This window comes from Metarhizium robertsii, assembly GCF_000187425.2.
Source record: "Metarhizium robertsii ARSEF 23 chromosome Unknown MAA_Scf_3, whole genome shotgun sequence".
In the NCBI taxonomy this organism is placed as follows: domain Eukaryota; kingdom Fungi; phylum Ascomycota; class Sordariomycetes; order Hypocreales; family Clavicipitaceae; genus Metarhizium; species Metarhizium robertsii.
In genome coordinates this window covers 2,173,780-2,193,579 of record NW_011942171.1, presented here as the reverse complement: position 1 = coordinate 2,193,579, position 19,800 = coordinate 2,173,780, and the positions used below count along the sequence as shown (strand labels likewise).

The 19,800-nt window shown below is 49.0% G+C and overlaps 6 protein-coding genes across 6 annotated transcripts; 4 read left to right on the top strand and 2 right to left on the bottom strand.

Annotated features, from left to right (window-relative positions):
* Positions 1-747: 747 nt before the first annotated feature.
* On the top strand, positions 748-1,104 carry MAA_03736 (uncharacterized protein; the record flags this gene model as incomplete). Its single annotated transcript, XM_007821734.1, has 1 exon — positions 748-1,104. The coding sequence occupies one exon, from the start codon at positions 748-750 to the stop codon at positions 1,102-1,104; it is 357 nt and encodes a 118-aa protein (XP_007819925.1).
* A 3,435-nt stretch (positions 1,105-4,539) lies between these two features.
* Positions 4,540-6,258, bottom strand: MAA_03737 (putative protein family UPF0016; the record flags this gene model as incomplete). The annotated part of the gene is made up of 3 exons (XM_007821735.1): positions 4,540-4,610; positions 4,675-5,560; positions 5,641-6,258. The coding sequence occupies 3 exons, from the start codon at positions 6,256-6,258 to the stop codon at positions 4,540-4,542; spliced, it is 1,575 nt and encodes a 524-aa protein (XP_007819926.1).
* A 1,577-nt stretch (positions 6,259-7,835) lies between these two features.
* Positions 7,836-8,693, bottom strand: MAA_03738 (uncharacterized protein; the record flags this gene model as incomplete). Its single annotated transcript, XM_007821736.2, has 1 exon — positions 7,836-8,693. The coding sequence occupies one exon, from the start codon at positions 8,691-8,693 to the stop codon at positions 7,836-7,838; it is 858 nt and encodes a 285-aa protein (XP_007819927.2).
* Positions 8,694-9,786: 1,093 nt separating this feature from the next.
* MAA_03739 (Protein kinase, catalytic domain protein) lies at positions 9,787-10,991 on the top strand (the record flags this gene model as incomplete). The annotated part of the gene is made up of 2 exons (XM_007821737.1): positions 9,787-9,865; positions 10,027-10,991. 2 exons carry the CDS (start codon positions 9,787-9,789, stop codon positions 10,989-10,991), a joined length of 1,044 nt encoding a protein of 347 aa, XP_007819928.1.
* A 1,432-nt stretch (positions 10,992-12,423) lies between these two features.
* Positions 12,424-13,179, top strand: MAA_03740 (Protein kinase-like protein; the record flags this gene model as incomplete). Its single annotated transcript, XM_007821738.1, has 1 exon — positions 12,424-13,179. The coding sequence occupies one exon, from the start codon at positions 12,424-12,426 to the stop codon at positions 13,177-13,179; it is 756 nt and encodes a 251-aa protein (XP_007819929.1).
* Positions 13,180-17,147: 3,968 nt separating this feature from the next.
* On the top strand, positions 17,148-19,025 carry MAA_03741 (Major facilitator superfamily domain, general substrate transporter; the record flags this gene model as incomplete). Its single annotated transcript, XM_007821739.2, has 3 exons — positions 17,148-17,436; positions 17,509-17,589; positions 17,656-19,025. The coding sequence occupies 3 exons, from the start codon at positions 17,148-17,150 to the stop codon at positions 19,023-19,025; spliced, it is 1,740 nt and encodes a 579-aa protein (XP_007819930.2).
* Positions 19,026-19,800: the final 775 nt, after the last annotated feature.

The following is a 19,800-nucleotide window of genomic DNA, read 5'->3' as shown; positions in this document are numbered from 1 at the left end:
CACCGGTCCCCAACGGCTCTGTACGCAAACGACAGCCATGCCGTCGATCAGCCCGTACGGTTTGGAGCCTTTATCCACACGTGGAACGAGGAGGACGCCACGGAACTGCCAGCGCGGGCCGGTAGTTGCGAGGAACAGGGCAAAGTGGCCTGATTCTTCTTCCCTTACTGTTGGCATGTGAGACTCTTTGTTGCTCTGTTGTTACACGGACGGTACCCAACTTGCCCTGACACAAAGTACAGACGTGCTGCTGGCATGAGTCTGGGGAGGGGGGATGGGGGATAGGATAGGGGGAGAGAGGGCGAGCATCGAGCAGTACTGAATACTTGGTACTTCGTAGACGGCGACGGAGGAACCGGGGGGGCGTTCTTTACAGCAAGCACACATGGCATACACGTTTATGTATTCGGGTTTTTTTCTTTGTTTCATCGAGCAACACGGGGTGCTCGGTGTATTTTTAGGATTTTTTCATGGTAATTTTAAACAGCGAAAAAACATCAAGGGCCAGGGGGTTCCCCCCCCAGCGAACGCAGCCTCATGTCCGAAGTACTCCATACCACTGGCATACGACAAACGAGCAGAAAGGAGATGAAAAAAAAGGAAGATTGGGGTGACACAAGCATGCAACAAGCCTCACATTACGGGGTAGAGGCCACCCTATAACAGAACCAGGACCAGAATACCCGCACCTATCACGGTCAACAACCCCAGCACGACAAGCCACACCACAGCGTGACACCATCCGTGATGTCGGGAAGCCACAAGGCCCTCCCCGTCTGTGTCGGCGTCCGTGTCAACGGAGGCAGTGGTGGATGTGGCAGCCAGGCGCTCGGTCGAATCCGCCTCGCTGGGGTCATGGTGCCAGTGACACCGGCGGGAGGACTCGAGGTCCAGCGCGCCGTAGTTGTGCTCGTCGACGTGCCAGAGCAGCAAGTCAGTCAGCTCGTCTTCGTCGTCGGACAACAACAAAGACAATGTCGTCGTCGTCGAGCCCGGAGAGCGCAGGATGGGTGGCGGCGAGGTCGCGAAACCGTCGGATCTGCTCCTGTCTACATGGAAGGCCGTGACTTATCAGCAAACCTTGCTTTTTTTCCCTTTTATTGATTGCCCTTCGTCTTCGAACTCATGGGGGAGGAGTAGGAATGGGGAATACAGAGTATGGAAAAATGCTATTGGAGGAAAAGGGGGTAGGGGGAGGAAGGGGAGTGGACAGAGACGTACGCTGCGCAGGTGAGGCATTCGGATTGGGGAATGCTTGAGCCGCTGGGCTGGCCGCACACGGGGCAGTAGTAGAATACGCCGGTGCAGACGCGGTCCATGGTCCTTTGTTCGAGGGTATGGTGATGTTGAGATTTTTGGTGTAGCGTTTGAAAAAAAAAAAAAAGAGGCAATGTGTAGTGCTTCAACGCAGCGACCCGAAACGGAGATGAAGCTGGCAGGACTAATCGAGGAAATAGAAAATAGGTTTGAATGATTCAGAAGCGATAATTGTCGGAGTCGACTTGTATAATCAGAAAATTAAAAGACGAACCCAAGCCCTCTTTATACCCAAGCCCAGTCGTATGCCGTCACGTACAGCTATCCCCATGCCCATTATTGTACCATGCCCGTCACCAACATGCAAGCATTCACCAGACTCACCAGATACGTGCCAGTCCACACTTCTCGGGCCTTTGCCAACCTGCTCTGCGCATCTTTGCCATGTTTAGTGCGAATGCGAGCAACAGGAAGCCATCAGCAACGAGGAAAGCCAAAAACTAGACAGAGCAAAAGAACCACGCATCACAAAATCAGCCAATAATGCGTCCCTGACTCGGCTCCGAGACCAAACACAAAGGGCTTCCGAGCGTTTCGCCCACGCCCTCCTCGTCCCCCCTTGTAGCCGCGAACAATGTTGGCAGGCAACAGAAACGGTAGAACCGTCTTGTTTGGGTATCAAACTATCGACCCGACTGCAAGTCCGTCTTGGAACGGGCTAGTTGCCGCTGACAAGATTTTCATATTCTCCATCAGACAACGCGAAAGGGGAGGGGGGTGGAGGAGAATCACCACCCCCAGGATATCGGAGCAGGCAAGGGTGTCGTGAACTACCTGTCTCAGCGGAAAGCTCCGTCTTTCTTTTTTTTCCCATTCCGGTGGCGTAGTGGGAAGCGTTGGTGTCAAAGTTTGTCTGGGGTGGGAAGAAGCGAACCCAACGTCGACAAAGGGTCCAGTCATGGTGGTGTGAAGCGAACGACATCCTCCTTCTCCTTCTTCACATGTCTCTTCTCATCATCATTGTGTTGCAGATGATAGATCGCTGAATGGTTTGTGCTTGAACGCGGGGAATACTCGAGTTCGAAAAAAAAAAAAAAGCCCTCGGCCAGGGGGTTGGTTCGTGTTGGCGATGAGAACAAGGTTTGACAGGCAGCAGCGCAACCACACGGGCCCAGCACCTCAGCATTGAAACAGACATCTCCTCGCTTCTCCATGCAAAATCCCACGTTATCCAGGGAGTAGGACATCAACGGCCCCCAAAAGGGGCATCTCATGTCGCCACGGACCGGCAAATGGTCCCGACGTTGCTCCTCCCAATACTCCCTCACACATCACGCATGCTTCGTAAGCCTTCTCCCCCCCGTATCTCAGAGCTGTCATGCAACACACACAATGCTTAGACTCGAGAAAGTGGATACGGCCCTTTCTGGCAGCGGAACTATCCGATCAAGCAAGAAAGCGACGTGCTCTGCGTGCTCTGCGCGCCCACCAACACGGCATCCCAACCCAGCGCATGTTGGTTCTGCTAGCTGAGCCATGCCGGTAGCGTTGTCCTAGCCTGTCCAAGCGGGAAAAAAGAAGCGAATGCGACGCTGAGCATAATAAAGAAGGCCGACGGTGTACCTGAGACTGGCATTAGAGCGCCATGGTGGGTGCGGTTGTTTAGTCCCTGCTATTACATCTCGTCGCCTGCTTAGCTTCTATCATGGCCCACGAGTTTGACAGCCTGCAGTAACCATGTTCCTGGCAGGCCCGGAAGCCTCGTCCAACTGCCGTGGTTACCAATCCATTACTAAAAAGTCTCTCGTCAACAGGGGCCGACTAACCATCTCGAACACGATACAAACATGTGCGTCCCAACACGAGGCTGCGTTGCTTCCTGGACCCGAAAGACGCGACCTGCTGCAACCTGCATAATTCCCCTGGGAGATGTATGCCGCCGAACTACTCGGTACGAAGTTAGGATCAACACAGGTGCCCTGGACTCCTGGCCCTGACCACAAGACGGCCTTTGTGGCACTCACGATGTTGAAGTTTTGCACCAACCCCATTCTTTAAACTCTGCACCACCAACACACAGCCGAGGCCCGGATCTCGGGATACAAGCAGACGTGACGATGGACAAAGACGGGTTGGGTTCTCGCAGAACAGAGAGAGTCGCTTGATTGATTCGCTTCAGCCCTGTGGCGGCAGAGTTTGGTCTGACGTGTGGAGAAACAAAGCAGGCCGGCCCAGTCTCGTGAAGGTGAACGTGGGCCAAAGGCGAAAAAGCCATCTCGGCCGAGTGAACAAGCCAACGCACCCCGACGACCCCCGCCTCGCCCGAACAAATCACGTCCTGTTCCCACCGGAGACATTTGATCGATTCGATCCGGGCAGAGCCATCAGACCATTTGCGGCATATCGTAGAGGTTGCACCGAGCATTGTCCGCAGCCTTGGAAGCCTTGGCCAGCATCCATCATCCACCTGCATGCAAACCGGCAGGCAGACTTGGCTTGCATCTGACGACAAGCTCAGATGTCCTCTTTCCCGGCCAACAAGTGGCAGCTGTGCCGTCTTCCCGGGCACGCACGACGGAGCCTGCAGCCAACGCTTCTGGTTGCCGGACGTGGCATTTCGTTGGTACGTTGCCAACATTCGGACCGCGTGCTGTGAGTCAAGAGAGACAAGATATCCATGACAAAAGACCAGGGTTAACATTTGGCATGGTTGTTGTAGTATTAAGAACCCTGTCAGACTTGACAGAGCACCAGAGTGGAAAAGTAAACCAAGAGAAGATCCATGAGCCTCGTTCCCATCTATTGCTCCAATTAAAACTCCATTTCTACCATGCAGATGCCAATGTCCCGTACTTGTTTTCTCCATTTCACCTTGCCTCGCAGTTTTCCCACGCCCCTTCCCATATCGCCTTCTCCTTTTTTCATGCGACGTCGCCTGCTACCGGGCAACATGAATAACAAAAAAGAAACAGACTGAAACGTGTGCAATGCACCACCATGTGTTGTACAATACGGCCAATGAGATGTAGACGTTTTGCTGATTATGCCCAAAACGACGAATGACTGGCACCACCTTGTGAGGAACAAGGTTTAGCAACAAGGAGAATTTGTGGGGTAAAAGGGATAACGACAATGAAACGTTGTTGCGCGTGCGTGCTACTTTTAATTACAAGGGAATACATGGCTGGTTGATTATAGGGTCGCGGACCGGCATCCGACTTTTTGGAATATAGCGTCGTTTACAAAATAAGGGCGTGAATGATTGGCCAAATGCACCCAGGTCTATGCGTATAGAGCCTCGAGGAAGTAAATGAAGCCAAAGATCAGGAAGGCAACGGCCCCGCCGACGGTGACTAGACACGCATGTTAGGAAAATCACGGGGTCAAAGCATGCATGTCGACGCAGGGGAGACATACCGATTTTCAGACTGACTCTTCCGGCGATGGCCCGTCCTCCAATAACAGCCACACCGGTGCAAATGGCATGTCCGCAGGTTGCACCGAGAGTCACCCACCAGTAGTCCTGGCCAGCAGCCATGGCAATAGTTGCGATTTGGCTGCGATCACCCCATTCGCCCAAAAACGTCATGGCAAAGGTCTGGACCCAGGCCGGGCTCAAGAGCAGAGAGCAGAGGTTACCAACTCCCTGCATGAAACCGCCCATGGATCCGGAGCGTCGGGGAGGGCTGCGTGATGGGGATTGTGATGGCGATCGAGGCGGCGAGGGGAAACGGCTCTTAGACCGAGAATTCCTGCCACCAAGTCCCATTTCCAGGTTGTAAGCGGAAACACCGTTATGCCCATTGCCCATCTCCTTTTCCTTCTCTGCTAGCTCCTGTTCCACCTCGTGCATCTCAGCTGAAACGCCTTCATTGGGGTCCATCTTCATACCCTCATTGAGGAGTTTAGCACCAAAGACAAAGAACAGGGCTGCTGCCATGAAGCTTGTGAGGCGCTTAGGAATCAGAGTAGGAACAGCATGTCCCAGAACAGCAGACAAGACAGTCATGACAAGCAAGGCACCAAAAGCGGCAGAAAACACCACCATTCTATCATGCTTCATGGCCATCAGTGCAGCCACAAGAAAAGTTTTGTCACCAATTTCAGAGACAAGAATCATGGTAAAGGATAGCATCCATGAATGGAATGGCTGGATAATGCTCTCATCCTTTTGTTCAACGGGGACTTTGGATTTGGACTGGGATGTGTCCTTGGTTTTCGGTGGTGGGGGCTCGAGCGGATCTTTTGTTGTCGTTGACGATGATTTGGATTTGTTTGGTGTATCGGGGAGATCATCGGGTTTCTAGTAAATCAACAATCGATTAGCTATACGTCTTGCGACGGCGAAAAAAAAAGAGACTGGACCGTAACGGCACGACTCACATCGAGACCTGTATAGTCTTTGCTGCCGTCCTGCTTGTGTAGTTTTGACTTGTCAGTGTCTTCGTCCTTGCCGCCATGCAATTTCCGTTCCTCGCTATGTGGCAGTGGTGGCTTCTCTTTGGGAGATTCTGGTTGCGTGAGGACCTTCTCGCCGGTCTTTCCCTCCTTTTCCTTCCGTGCCTTTGACTTCTCGGTGACGCCGCCTTCGGTGCCCGTAGAAATTCCCTTTTCAGGTCGATCACGATTCTTATCGAACATGACACCAGAATTCGTTTCGGGGATCTTCTGGTCGCCAACCCGGGTTGGGTCGTTGGGTCGGCCCTTTAATAGCGGTAGTTGGTTGCCATTCATATCGACAGCCACACCGTCAGTCTCGACAAAGGGGCCGAGATGAGGCTTCCCATCCTTGCCATCAACGGGGGCATCTCTAGTGGGTATGAAACGTCGGTCTGCAGCGGCTGCTTCGACATTCGTAGCATCGTCGGCATTACGAGAAGAAGAGGAGATGGATTTGGAGTTGTCGTCCTTGGCTGCGGTGACGGCGCGAGGCGAGATGCCGACGGCCAGCGAAGGCAGCAGTAGGAGCAGCAGGGGTGAATGGCCGGTCTGGAACTTCATGACGGCAGCTCAATTCCTCGGCGCACGTTGTCAAACTGGCAATCCTGCTAATCGAAATGGATCCGTGATGATGGCTCAATCTGCCGATGGCAACACGGGGAGGCAATGATGAGGCGACGAGAGAAGGGTGGACTGAACGACTTGTAGGTGCGTCAACAGGCAGCCAAAGGTAAAAAAAGCTAGACGCAAGCACAGCCTCTACACCTCGACAACCCTTGGTGCCAACACTCGGCACTCCCTTACTCCGTAGGGGGCCCCTGGTCGCTTTAGGCTGGTCTGATTTCTGGGCTTCTGGATTGGTCGCGAGTGGCGCTCTCCGCTCTCCGTTTGCGTGGTTTGTGTGGCCTTGAGTGGTCCCGGTTGCGTGTCGTCCACCGGGAAATAGTATTGCCAAGTAGATTTAGCGTTCGCCCAAGGAGCTGCGCCAAAGCCAGCACCGAAGATGACTTGATTGTAAGATGAACCAAAATGCCGCGCAAATAAATACACAAATAAAGGGAGAATTCAACCCGAAAATAATGTGCGTTGACAAAATGAATTTCTTCAGCCACAGCATGTTCAACAGTGCACGAGGGGGAAAAAAGGAAGAAAGAAAGGGGAGAGAGCAGACAGAGCAGTTGACGGGTAGTAAGTACAAGGTACCAAACAAGCAAGTGCAAGTCGGCTGAAGAGCAGCCGGCCGCTTCTAAAACGAGAAAATATTCAGGGATACGGAGTAAACTGACGAGGATCCGGACGCGACAACGTCCATGGACAAGGATCAACATAGCCACGGCGCACGAGCATATTTTCACCCGAAACCCATAAAATCTTGCCATAATTTCCGCCTATTTCTTTATATAGCCAGCTGTCAAATCAAGTAATGCGGGTTGCGTAGATCAATATTAATGCCAGGCCGAACCAATGCTGGCTGCACGTCATCTCTTTAGCTGCCCAATGGTTCGCGGGGCTTCCTCTGCCATACAGTTTTCTTAGGTAAGCGAGTCTCCATGAGCCATTGGGCAGCAAAAGAGATAGAATCTGACATCGGACTTTGGCTAGTCTTCATGAGACGAGAATGAATATTTGGGATACATGCCTACCTAAATAGGTAGACATGGGCGAGGTATCTAGACATCACAAAATATACTATAATGTTTTTTTTATCAAGTAATATATTATAATATATCATTCTATTAAGTAATATACTATAGTATATTAGTATATATTTACGAATAGGCAAATATATTTTGCAATTGGCTGGATCAAATTCTAGTGATTTCTCTTGGAATGCTTGGAATAAAACGGAGGGCTTGTAGAAGGCCTCGAGCGTTTCTGCATCGGAGCTTTGAGATTTGGGGATTCCTGGCCCGGATTTGGCGAGCCTTTGTTCACATAAGAAGATATTGCTTCGGTTTCTTCTTCGTCTTCGTCTTCGAAGCGAGCTGTTGCTGAAGCGCGTCGTCCGAGTCTTGCAGGGTTGTGTATGCTGGATCTTCTCTGGAGTCGTGTGGGGTAGAGTCATTCAGGTTTTCTTACACGCTTGGCATAGCTTAGGTGGCTTTGGCATTCGCAGCCTGTATAAAGTGATTTCGGTATCATCGCGCCGAGTCTCTAGCGTTTCGAAACGCGGTCACCCCACGCCGAAAGGAATTAATATTACCTGTCATTTGCCATCCATCAATCTGTGTCATGTGGTATTGGGGTCGCTCATTGACGGTCGCAGGCGCCGTAACATGATGGGCGTAGAGCTGAAGAGTACCCGTGCCGGCGTAATAGGTCGAGCTATAGGTATAGGCATTGCCGTCATATATTAGTTCGGTCTCTTTGTAGTTTTGTAAGGCGTGGATAGCGCGAGTCCCATGGGCCCCGTCATAACAAGCTTGCTGCTGGGCCACGGAAGCATTTCCATCAGGGCCTTGGACTTCTAAGAAGAAGTTTGGCACTACCGGGACGTTAGGATGCTTAGTAGGAATGGCTGCTGATAGTATGCTCTCATTATTCCTGATATTCTGATCAAGATCACCTAGGCGAGCTCCATCAAAAAAATCTGGTTTCGGCTGTATAGCACCTAAGCTTGTGATGGGCTCCAGCTCAGTAAATAGGACGTTCTGCTTGTTATGAATGCTCGAGTTGCCACATAGAATGGGAAGGACAGAGGGTATAACCTCGCTCTCCAAGGCCGGGTCCTCATTTTTTCTGCGGAATTCTTCAAAATCACTTTCAGAGAATTGAGATGGAGATAATGATGCCCTTTCATGGGCTAGCTCTGATTGCATTTCTGTAGCATTTAGAGCTTTTGAATGCCAGTTGTTCACGTGCACATTATAGTCAGCAAGATGCTGTTGAAAGTCTTTGCCGTATGCTGAAGATCTTCCACTTCTAGAGCCAACGCTAGTCGCTTTCGAGGATTGTGGCCGCCGACTTCTCGAAGATGATGACTGGCGGGAGCTCATATCAATATTTGAATGTTTGGTAAACTTAACTCAGTTAGTCCTCAGTAATTCAGCAAGGATCGAAAGTCGTACGCGTCGGAGATGACGGAGATCTGGCCCCCCGTGTCTTGCAAACCGAGCAAGCTCTGTCCGATACACTTCAGGTATTATCGTTGGGAGAGAATGCGTGTTATTACGGCCGTCAAGTTCTCTTAGGGCACGCGGCGTAAGCGAGACTTTAGATAAATTATCCCAAAAAGACGGGGAGAAATTGTGTTTTCTGGAAAGCTTGGCCTTTTTAACCGAGGTATTTTCTTGTAGGGACTCGTGTGTACGCCGCCGCTTTTGATTTTGTGGCCTCGCCATGAGGGGCCCATTGTCGCAACATATGAGGGATTAGAAATGTTATTGGTGACGCGCCTACTGTTTGTTGTAGGAAGAGTAAGAGGTGATAAATTGCGTTCAGGGGCGACCAGACCAGACCAAGTTTCGCTAGGTGGGCGGCACGCCCCACCAAGCCTCAATCTCGATTTAATGGCTGGGCCGACTGCCACGCCCTAAGCAATTTACTACTAGAGGCTTAAAAGACTAATTAACAAGGGATATCGCGTTTTTAAGCGTTTTTAAGTTTATTTAAAAGGGTATTAACTTTATAATTTAATTAAGATTTGTTAATACTAAAAACCTATATTAAAATATATTACAAAGTATAATAACTTAGCTGCTAGCCTAAAACCAGGTAGTGGTAGAGGTGACAGCGCCCGTAGCAAAATCGACCGCGCCCTGAGCAATCCACGTGCTGTATACTATAATATCCTAGCGTATACTCCGTATATATTACCTACTTAAGTACCTACCTAGGTAGGTACTTTATCTCGAAGGTACTTCTTGTTTGGCAAATGCCACGGAATGGGGTGCAGGGGCAAGCTGTGGCAGCTTGGGGTCTGTGGGTCACGAGTCGATGATGTGGATGTGGGCGGCAGGAGCAGGCGGCTTCCTTGAACCTTCAATGTTCTCCATTGGCCCCCCCAAGAATTGCCTGGTCCAACTGCCTAATATGCGGGCCGATTTGACCCATTGATCACTGTCTGGTATCACAGTGCACACAACACTGATGTACTTCGGATTGGCCTCATCCAAAAAAACACAGACGCAACTCGCAGCTCCTTCAGCTCCTACCATGCATAATGAAGGTACGAACAATGCATCTTTATAACAACGGGACACTAAGTGCCCTTGTTTAGGATATCATCATTGATGAGAAATACCGCGTGGACCGCAAAATTGGGGAAGGAGGCTTTGGCCTCGTTTACCTGGGTACAGATTCAGCTGTTCTGATATTGAATACTTACAGATGCTGATAGACAGCTAGGCACGGACATCCGGTCAAATGAGGAGGTTGCAATAAAGCTGATGCACATTCGAGATGAATACGACATTCTCGAGAGCGAGGCAGAGACATACAAGGCCTTGTCTGGCGGTGTCGGAATGCCAAAATTCTTATGGTTCGGACAAGAATGTGATTACTTTGCACTAGTACACGAACTTCTCGGTCCTTCACTCGAGGACTTGCTCAACTATTGTGACCGGAGTTTTTCGCTCAAGACCATACTCCTCGTTGCTGACCAGGCCATTTCTCGAATCGAGTTCATCCATTCCAAAGGTCTTCTGCATCGGGATATCAAGCCTGACAATTTCCTCTTGGGAGTTGGCAAACGAGGAAACATATTGTACACTATTGACTTTGGCCTGGCGAAGGAGTACCGCGACGTAGAGCATTATCGAACTCTGGAAGGTCGCGTTCTTTGCGGCACTGCTCGATACGCCAGCATCAACAACCATAATGGACGCGGTAGGTCATTTTTCTTTTCTTTTCTTCTTCCGCGTTTGATCACATATTACCGTGACGTTCTCTCTACTAAGCTTCGCACAGAACAATCCTGGAGTGATGATTTGGAGTCCCTGGGCTATGTACTCCTCTACTTTGCCCGTGGCTCATTGCCATGGCAGGGCATTAAAGCCGCGACCGATAAGGAAAAATTAGAACGTGTCAAAAACTACAAGAAGACTTTATCAGTGGAAGAGCTTTGCAGTGGACTTCCGGAGGAATTCTCCACCTACATCAACTACACTCGGTCGCTTGGGTTCCAGGACAAGCCGAATTATGCATACCTTCGTCGACTGTTCCGCCGCCTGTTCACGTCAAAGGGTTTCAAGTATGACAACGTATTCGATTGGACGGAGAAAAGATTTTACGAATTACGTGACAAAGCTGATGAGCCGATAATGGAACAAGGATCGGACTCAAATGATGCATGACTACCCTCAGAATAACCGGTCACATTTAGGCCAGTGACGCATGCCCAGAAACAACCAAAAGGCAACTTACATGTCATAGATTCTATGGCTGGATAGTCCTGGGGCTCTGTTCCGGTTGACATCTTCCAGAAGTAGAATAACCGTCAATCCGTCCTCTAGAAATTTGGTTAGTTCATCTGCATACCCCTGTATACCTGGTCATGTTTAGCATGGTGTGAAGCGGAGGTCAAGGTACAAGAGCAGCCAGTATTGCAATATTGAATACCGACTTCATTGGCGTGCTGTGTGGCACACACTACAGGTTGAAAAATTCACTGGTGTCGGTGGTCATCCCTGTATTGATTCTTGCTGGGGTTCCTGGACCCCCGCGAGACCCGAAAGCGTCGATTCATTAACAAAAATGAATATCTTATTACCTCCCGGTCCATGTGTGTATCAAAGAGAATTTGAGGTTGCAAATCCCAGTCACCAAGTTTTCTAGAGGGTCAAGCATCACACCACACACATCATGAATTGCTGGTATTGTTGCAGGGAGTAACTTACAAGAATCAAGGGCGCGAGTTGTACAAACTAGATCCATGAATGGATGCCTGCACAACTAATTCGCCCACCGCACTGGGGGAATCATGTGTTAATGGGTGTTGGTCGGTTGCCTCGATAGTTGGAAATTACGTACAAATCAGAAGTCCTGTCGGTGATTCGGTGCAACCCCGGAACCCCAGTAGGAACGGATGAGGGAATATCGGCTTGTTTGTTGCTGTTGCCTGAGCATGTAAGTATTGGCCGCAGTATCACCATCCACAATGACTGACGGTTGACAGTCCCAACGCTTGGAGAAACCTTTGTCATACCCTTCGAGACGAATCATTGGCGGATGTTGGATGTGTTGGTGATGTGCCAACGAAATTTACCGGATTTGTCTTAGGAGCACTCCGCAACCTTATTAGATGCGACATCATCCCTTGTCCACCGGGCCAAAATCATGCATATTATCAAGCCTCAACTGCGGGATTGGCTACTAGAGTGGTGGCAAGCCGTGGGCTCGGAAAATCGATTGATCAACCAACACGAGATTTCCTGTTTCCTGGGACTATCTTGCCCCTGTTGGGCGGCCATGTCAGCCAGAAAAGAGCGAAGAGGTTGTTGGTCATGATGCGCAAATTCTGGACAAGGCTTTGTCACTTTGGCTGCTATCCTCAGTGGTGTATGTACAGTGAAAAATAAACAACCACCCCTCCCCTAATCAGATGCTTGCAATACCCATTGAGCACATACAAACAAGATAGTTTCTATCACCCACCACGCCTCTTCTATGTGCTAAAATGGTTCCCTTGCCCTCTCACAACATCTACCTCGAGCCCCAGACAGCATTCCTAAAACTCGTCAATATACACTGCCACCCATTAAATCAGAATCCCCCATATTCGTCAAGATGGCAACCACTCAAGAGATCCATGTTCGCAAACCTAAAGGTTCTGACGTTACTCTCTTTGACAAAGTATCCTGGAGGGTGAACAGCTCTTGCATCAAGCGGACACTGTGCCACTATGAACGCCAAATAACCACTCAAGGTGACCTCTATATCCCCCCGACAACTTTCCCACAGCGATTGCGGACGGATGAGGCCGTCTTACAATACCTATTTGCCAAGACTGACATACCTCTTCCTCGTTCGCTATGCGCTTTCGAATCGATAGGAGCGTTCTTTCATCTAACTGAGCATGTATCCGGCATTGCCATGAGCGACCTCAGCGAGCCGAACAAACAATTCGTTAAGCGGCAGCTTGTCCAACATGTCAAAGCCCTACAGAACCTACACTCAGACACTCCTGGAGTTCCCGGCCAGCAGCTGCTCTGCCCTCCGCTCCGAGTCAACGCCGGCAAGTGGAGAGTGAATAGCTGCTGGAAGCCGCGAGCAGACCTCCCGAAAGAAGACTACGTCTTCTGCCACAATGATTTGAGACAAGATAATGTCATCGTGAACCCCATCTCGTTGAAGATTGTGGCCATCCTCAACTGGGAATCTGGGGGCTTTTGGCCTGAATGGTTCGAAATGGCGTTTTGGGAACTTGCTGGACCCAACGCCGTGTTAGAGGGAGAGGTTAATAACACGGAACGATGTAGGGAGTGGCTTTTGAAGAATTGCGAGGAAGTGGTGATGCCGCCTTTGCTACGGCAAGATCAATAAGGTATAGTCCCGTCATTAGACAACGGGTTGCTTTGAAGCACTTACTTACATGTATACAGGTAGTCGCCATCTTTAAGATTGCTACGCCATGGCGAAAGAGATACAGACGCGCATGGGCAGAGAGAAAGTTCAAAGAAGTTCATCAATTATAACTACTTGCTCGTCAACCATTTTCTTTTCTTTAAACGCAAGCTCGACGAGGAATAGAAGCAGTGATGCAGGAAAATAGTCTGATTTTGAACGTTTCAAACACGCTCCTTATTTATGCCGTCCAGAATTACGCAAATGTGGCTTTCATTCAAAAACTCTTCTTTCCTTGACTCGCATCCAGTAAGTTTGTGGCTTTTTCTGTAATTATCAATGGCGGTATGCGCAGCCTCTGGTGGCCCCCAACCTGGGCTTGAGGACATGGCGACGAGAAACAGCCTGATATGCACATGCAAAGCATATCGCTGATTTCTTCTGTGAATTCGCTTTCTCGCCATCGACAATCCTAGCTTCCATACGCTCTATTTCTACGAGAGGTTCTCGGACATTGGCCACAGAGTTGCGCTCGTGTGGCACAAAACTATATTCAGATTCAGTTCGTCAATGGGGCTCAATCGAAATCCGGCGTGGAAAAGACTGAGAGACATTTCTTTCCCTTCTTTTGAAAGCTCAAGGCTGCGGTGTACAGATTTTGACACTAGCGGAATTAGAACACAAGATGGGATTGCCAATATTCGGTATTGTCGCATATACAGGCTTGTCGGCGACAAGTCTGGTCGCTCAGTTCCAGCACCTGGAATAGGGGTCATTGGCAATGCCTGAGAGTGAGCCTTCCCAGGCATGTCCAAACTCAGAGCAGACGCGATGTCCTGGCCATTATGGGATTGAAATTATTGACGTATGATGCTGTTGCGAGGAAAAGAACAGATTGCCGAATATGTCCACGGTAGCTTAGATCAACTTCAAAGCGAGGTTGATCAGCTGAAAGAGTCAAACTTGGAAATTCTGCAAAAGACGTGAACCAGTACTGGCCGAGCCAGGCCGCTGCCATCAAGGAAGAAGCTCGACGCCAGGAAGGCAATCTCCTGCCGTGTATATACTAGAAGTGGCTCACGGGGCGCTCAAAGGGAGCTGCGGGAGCCTGGATGATTAACGGCTGCCTCCAAATGATGAATTCAGGACTGATACCCGGCAATAGGAATGCCGATAGTGTAGATGAGAATTGAGACATAACCAGTACTTGTGATTCCCCAACGAAAGACTGTGAAATCGCGGTCAAACGGGCCTAAAAGCATGCTCCATCACGTCTTTTGGATTCGGGCAGAAAGGATCACAAGCACTTTTAATCCATCCTCGCTATTTGTATGCCACGATTTCTAAAACAGCATCTAGATTTTTCTGCTACCATTATTAACAAGACAGCCCACCACTAGTGGTCCAGTTCTACTATATCCAAGCGAGATATTATGCTCGATAAGCGTAGCAGAGCTGATAGTATACGACGGATATTGCGTTGGACGTTGAGCCGTGGAGCAAAGGGTCCAAGCATTATTGACCATCAGCCAGATACCTCGGATGCCTGGCTTATATGAGTGCTCTTTTGACCTCTTATAGTAACGGAGACTGGGTCTATCTCAAAGACTAGATTATTTTTGATCCTATTAGCATCCTTAATTATACTATCATATCGGAGAGTAGTATATCTTGTGCAATAGCTTCAATGAATTCCAAGTCGCAGCAAATATACAGCTCTAATAGAATTGAAATCTCTATTAAAAATTAGGTAAAACAACTCATGTTAACGTCTGATAGGCAAAGAGGTCAGGTCACTCGCACCTAATACTACTGGAAATAATAATAAAAATTGAGAAGACAATAAGTTAGGAGGGAGTTTCATTGTTTCTTTATTTCAAGAATGCTGGAAGCATGGCTACGGCTCATATTGAGACTTTGCTTGCCCCCTCTACAATGACCTACTTCAATGCTGCTGTTTTCATGGTAGCAATACCTTTCGGGATATAGAAGCTCTCACTAAGATGGGGAAATTATACGCGGTTAACCTTGTACACAGAGATGAAATATTTCCTGAGCCCCCGCCCGCAGTTTACATCGCACTGGAGATGCGTTGTGATGCGAGGCTATGACGGCTTTCTGACGGCGAATTATCGATTTTTAGTGATAAGCACCGGGAGATAATGAATGTAACTGACGGAAAGACTAGATGTACCAGTGGAAATAGCAAGGAAATGACGGGGGCCTCTGAACTTCTACGGTTTAGGCAGGGATTTGCCCTCCTCCAACAAACTGGTCTACCAACCGTGGTAAACGACGGATTTGATTCTGTGTAAGACAAATCCAGGAGTGAGAAACTAATTTCCTCAATGCCAGTACCCCTTGCGGCTTGCAACGCATTCCGTGAAAGCGGAGAGCAAGAAAGAAAGATGCTAATGTGATGAGCAATAACACCATCTCGTTCTATGCCTTGATAGGGATCGAAATCCGGGCGGCTAAAGAAAGCGGACATACGCATGTTCTGGCGATTGCTGGACATTCTGGAGATGGAGAAGCTGCCTGACAATGCAGAGGCCTAAGAATGTGGCAAGAAGACCATGTCGAAGTTGAGCAAATAGAGGGGAAATTCTTCAGTCGTACTCATTGCCGGGTGCAAAGAGATCCTCTTGGTAAATCGAATGGTACGAGCTGGTCCGATGATGACATGGGTTCGATGTTGCTTTTTATATTAGGTTAATATCATGATTTCGAGATGATCGATTTCTGGAACCTACCCCCAGTTCCCTTGTTTACCCTGGATGTCTCGGTTTTTCGTTCATCGTCATCGAACTATTATCAGGGAGACGACGATCTTAAGAGCGTGTACGTCATTTATTAAGAGGATCTAAGACATTGGCGATGACTGTATCCGCATCACTTTAGATCTGTTAATGTACTAGTAAAGTCTCCTACAAGAAGAACACCTTAAAAGAACTACCAGTCAATTAAATACACATACACATATATATGTATATCTATACATGTATTCTAATAATAAAATTATTATAAATTGTCTCTGGTATATTACTTGGTAATGTTTTAGGCCAAGATACAGGTAAAAGTGCCGAACATGGGTATTCTGGAGTAAATACAAGGGCGTCACCTCAACACAGTTAAAGGGATATTGATGCTTCTGTCGAGAGAAGGGTTTTTCAAACCAAAGCAGAGTACCAAAACAGTCTGCTTACACATGCCCTGGCAGAAACAATGCTTTATATCTACGGCCGAATATGGTGAGATACTCGAAGAGTAAAAAGCAACAGATCAGACCCTTTTTCTGTGCTTCGAGTGGCCGTCTAATTAATTCCAAGACGAATGATACATTATGTTTCAAAACGTAAGCAGAGTCTTGAGTGGGAGAAAATGTCAATGGTGGTCATTGCGGTGCCACGGTAACCCGGCATCATTCCGTCATATTGTTTGAGCTTGTCTGACTTACTTTGCAATCGCAGCCATGACAAGGAAGCGGATATTGGTATTAAAACAATGTCTCGGGACTCCTTTTGAAGCTGTCAAGGGAGTCTAATAAATGAGGCACGATACTCTTCTGCCCTCTTCTAGCAAATAATCTATCCAAAACTCGCCTTCAGCATAGGCATAGTTGGTTGCATACCGTTGATGATAAAATCGATGGCCCACGTCTCCTATTTTTGGTCAAACTGAGTTAGTAATTACATTCATGAGACAAATCATCCATATTTGTGCATCACGAGCCGCTCATCCCGGTGTCTGTGGTATGTGTCTCAGTGTACCAAGGTTTGTGTTGTGATTTACCAGCTACGGTATTCTCAAGGGATAGTTAAGCAGCTGGTATTTATGCACGCCCAGACTGTCCTTTATTGCATACTTTCGTTTCATTTCCGCGAATCTGGCAGCAAAATTCTGCCCGAGGAAAACCAAAATCATCCAACCTCGCTTCGTAGCCGAACATGCAACCCCCCGTGTGCGAGGCATCACTTGATCGGCCACCCGGTTCGATGGCAATGCCAAATGCCGTACATCGCTCCGAGAAGCATGAGTGGAAGTTTACGGCGCAAAATACCCTCACAGGGACTGGTCCGAAGATGCCACCATTGACTGAAGAGCCTGAAGATAGTCAGATCAGTCAAGAAAAGCCATTTTCTGTGATGGGAGACAATGGGGCCAAACACCAAACAGGGATGAAACTCTTTTGGATTGTTCTGGCTCTCTGTTTAAGTGTATTCCTTGAAGCGCTCGGTATATGCTCCCAACACCTACTATAAGATGCAGCTGCTCGAATTCAACTAACCGGCGGCCACAACTCCCCAGATCTCACCATTGTTACAACTGCCATTCCAACGATAACGGATCACTTTCATAGTTTACAGGATGTAGGATGGTACGGCAGTGGTATGTCTAACCCACGGCTCCTTCTGCAGCGCAAACCTTGTGCTAACATGATGTTCCTACGCACAGCCTACCTCCTTACCAGCGCTTCACTGCAACTCCTTTTCGGCCGAATATACAGCCAGTTTACCATAAAATGGGTCTACCTTTCTTCCATTGTAATCTTCGAACTGGGAAGTTTAATATGCGGCGTGGCCAACCAGAGCTCAATATTCATCATTGGCCGCGCCATTGCCGGCGTCGGCTCCGCCGGTATATTCACAGGCTCACTTGTTATCCTGTCTCAGTCGGTACGCCTTGAGCGCCGACCGTTCTTCACTGGTATTATCGGGAGTATGTACGGCATTGCGTCTGTCGTTGGCCCGGTCCTCGGGGGCATCTTCGCCAATAAGTTAACATGGCGTTGGTGTTTTCTTATCAACTTGCCCCTGGGCGCTGTCGCCGCCCTCGTCATCATCACGCTCCTCGAGCCGACGCGGCATTCAGGCGAACAAGACACGAAAGCAAATCGCCTGAGGCAATGCGACCCTTTCGGCAGCGTCCTTTTCATTGCTGCTACAGTCTGTCTACTCCTCGCCCTGCAGTGGGGAGGCACGCAACATGACTGGAATAGCTGGCGTGTCATTCTGTTATTCTGCAGTTTCGGCATCTTGATACTCGTCTTTGTGCTTGTCCAGTATATCCGGCAAGAGTGTGCTACCGTCCCGCCACGCATCTTCCTTCAGCGGACTGTCTGGTCCTCTTCTCTCTTTGGCTTTTGCCTCGGCGGCGCGGCTCTCAGTTCCGTCTACTTCCTACCAATCTGGTTCCAGGCCGTCAAGGGTGTGAGCCCTGTAGTCTCTGGCTTCATGATGCTCCCTATACTCATAAGCTTTGCTCTTGTGTCCGTCCTCTCGGGTATTTTGGTCACAGTCGCCGGCTACTACACGCCATTCATGTTGGCTGGCACTGTATTCTGCAGCTTTGCGTACGGCCTGATGAGCACGGCTACCCCGGACACCTCCATGCTTACTTGGGTCGGCTATCAGATTCTCGCTGGTGCTGGCGCTGGCTTTGCGACGAACCAGTGTCTTATTGCTATTCAGGTTGTCCTCGACACGGACGATATACCTACCGGTACTGCTCTCGTATTCTTCTTCCGCATACTCGGCAGTGCCATCTTTGTCTCCATCAGCGACTGTGTCTTTACAAACAAGCTCAGGCAGCTCCTTTTAGTAAATGTCCCTAGCCTAGACCCGGATGTCATTCTCAAGGCGGGCGCCACCAACTTTCGGGACGTTGTCTCTCTTGCTGACCAGCCGGCCGTGCTCGCGGCATACAACGGGGCTATTAGTAAAACTTTTATTGTGTTTGCTGTCATCTCTGCTGTAGGTATAATGGGTGCATTGAGCGCGGAGTGGAAGAGTGTCAGAGCAAGCAACGAGTCATCAAAAGTATGATGCCCGCTATATATGTAATTGAGGTTCAATAATTGTCATAATTCGATAAAGTACATTTCTTTCTACGAAATACTGTCGGCTATACATGTCTTCTTAGTAACCATCAACTGGAACTATGATCGGGAGCGAGTCTGCCACAGCAAAAAAGCAAGAAAAAGAATAGAAAACAGCAGAGGAAAAGTATACCAAGACCCCACCACTTAGAAGGCCCAATTCGTAGTCCTTCCAACATATACTCGCCCATCGACACGACCTTCTCACCATCGTTCTCTTGCCCGGAAGCCCAGTACATCCCTATCCCAATGGCCACGGCAACCCACAATCCTGCCTCCAACTTGCTAACTCTAGATACCGTATCATTCCAATTGAACGTTGTAGCAAGAAGCGTGTCGAGGTGTCCGTCGAGATGTCTTCGCTCCCGAAGGAGTTGCCAGGGAGCGGAAGCACCAACCGCCAGAGCGGTGGATGTCGACATCGAACCAAGCGACATGTTGCCTTTGCATGGTGAGTCATTGAACTTATCCCTAGTAACCGCAAACTGTATTTAGCCTCGAGAACCCCGTATCCGGGCTTGCGTATGGAAATCGGCATGCATCTTGCCACAACAAGAAAGATAAAAACCGCCAACTGAAGAAGAAGAACCAAGATTGCGTTGCGTCGGAATTTCTGTGGAAGCTTGATTTCTATTGTTCTTGGTACTTCTTTAGCTTGACTTTCAGTCTCAGTTTCCTCATCGCTTCTTGCTTCCTCGGTACGATCTTCCGAATACACCATG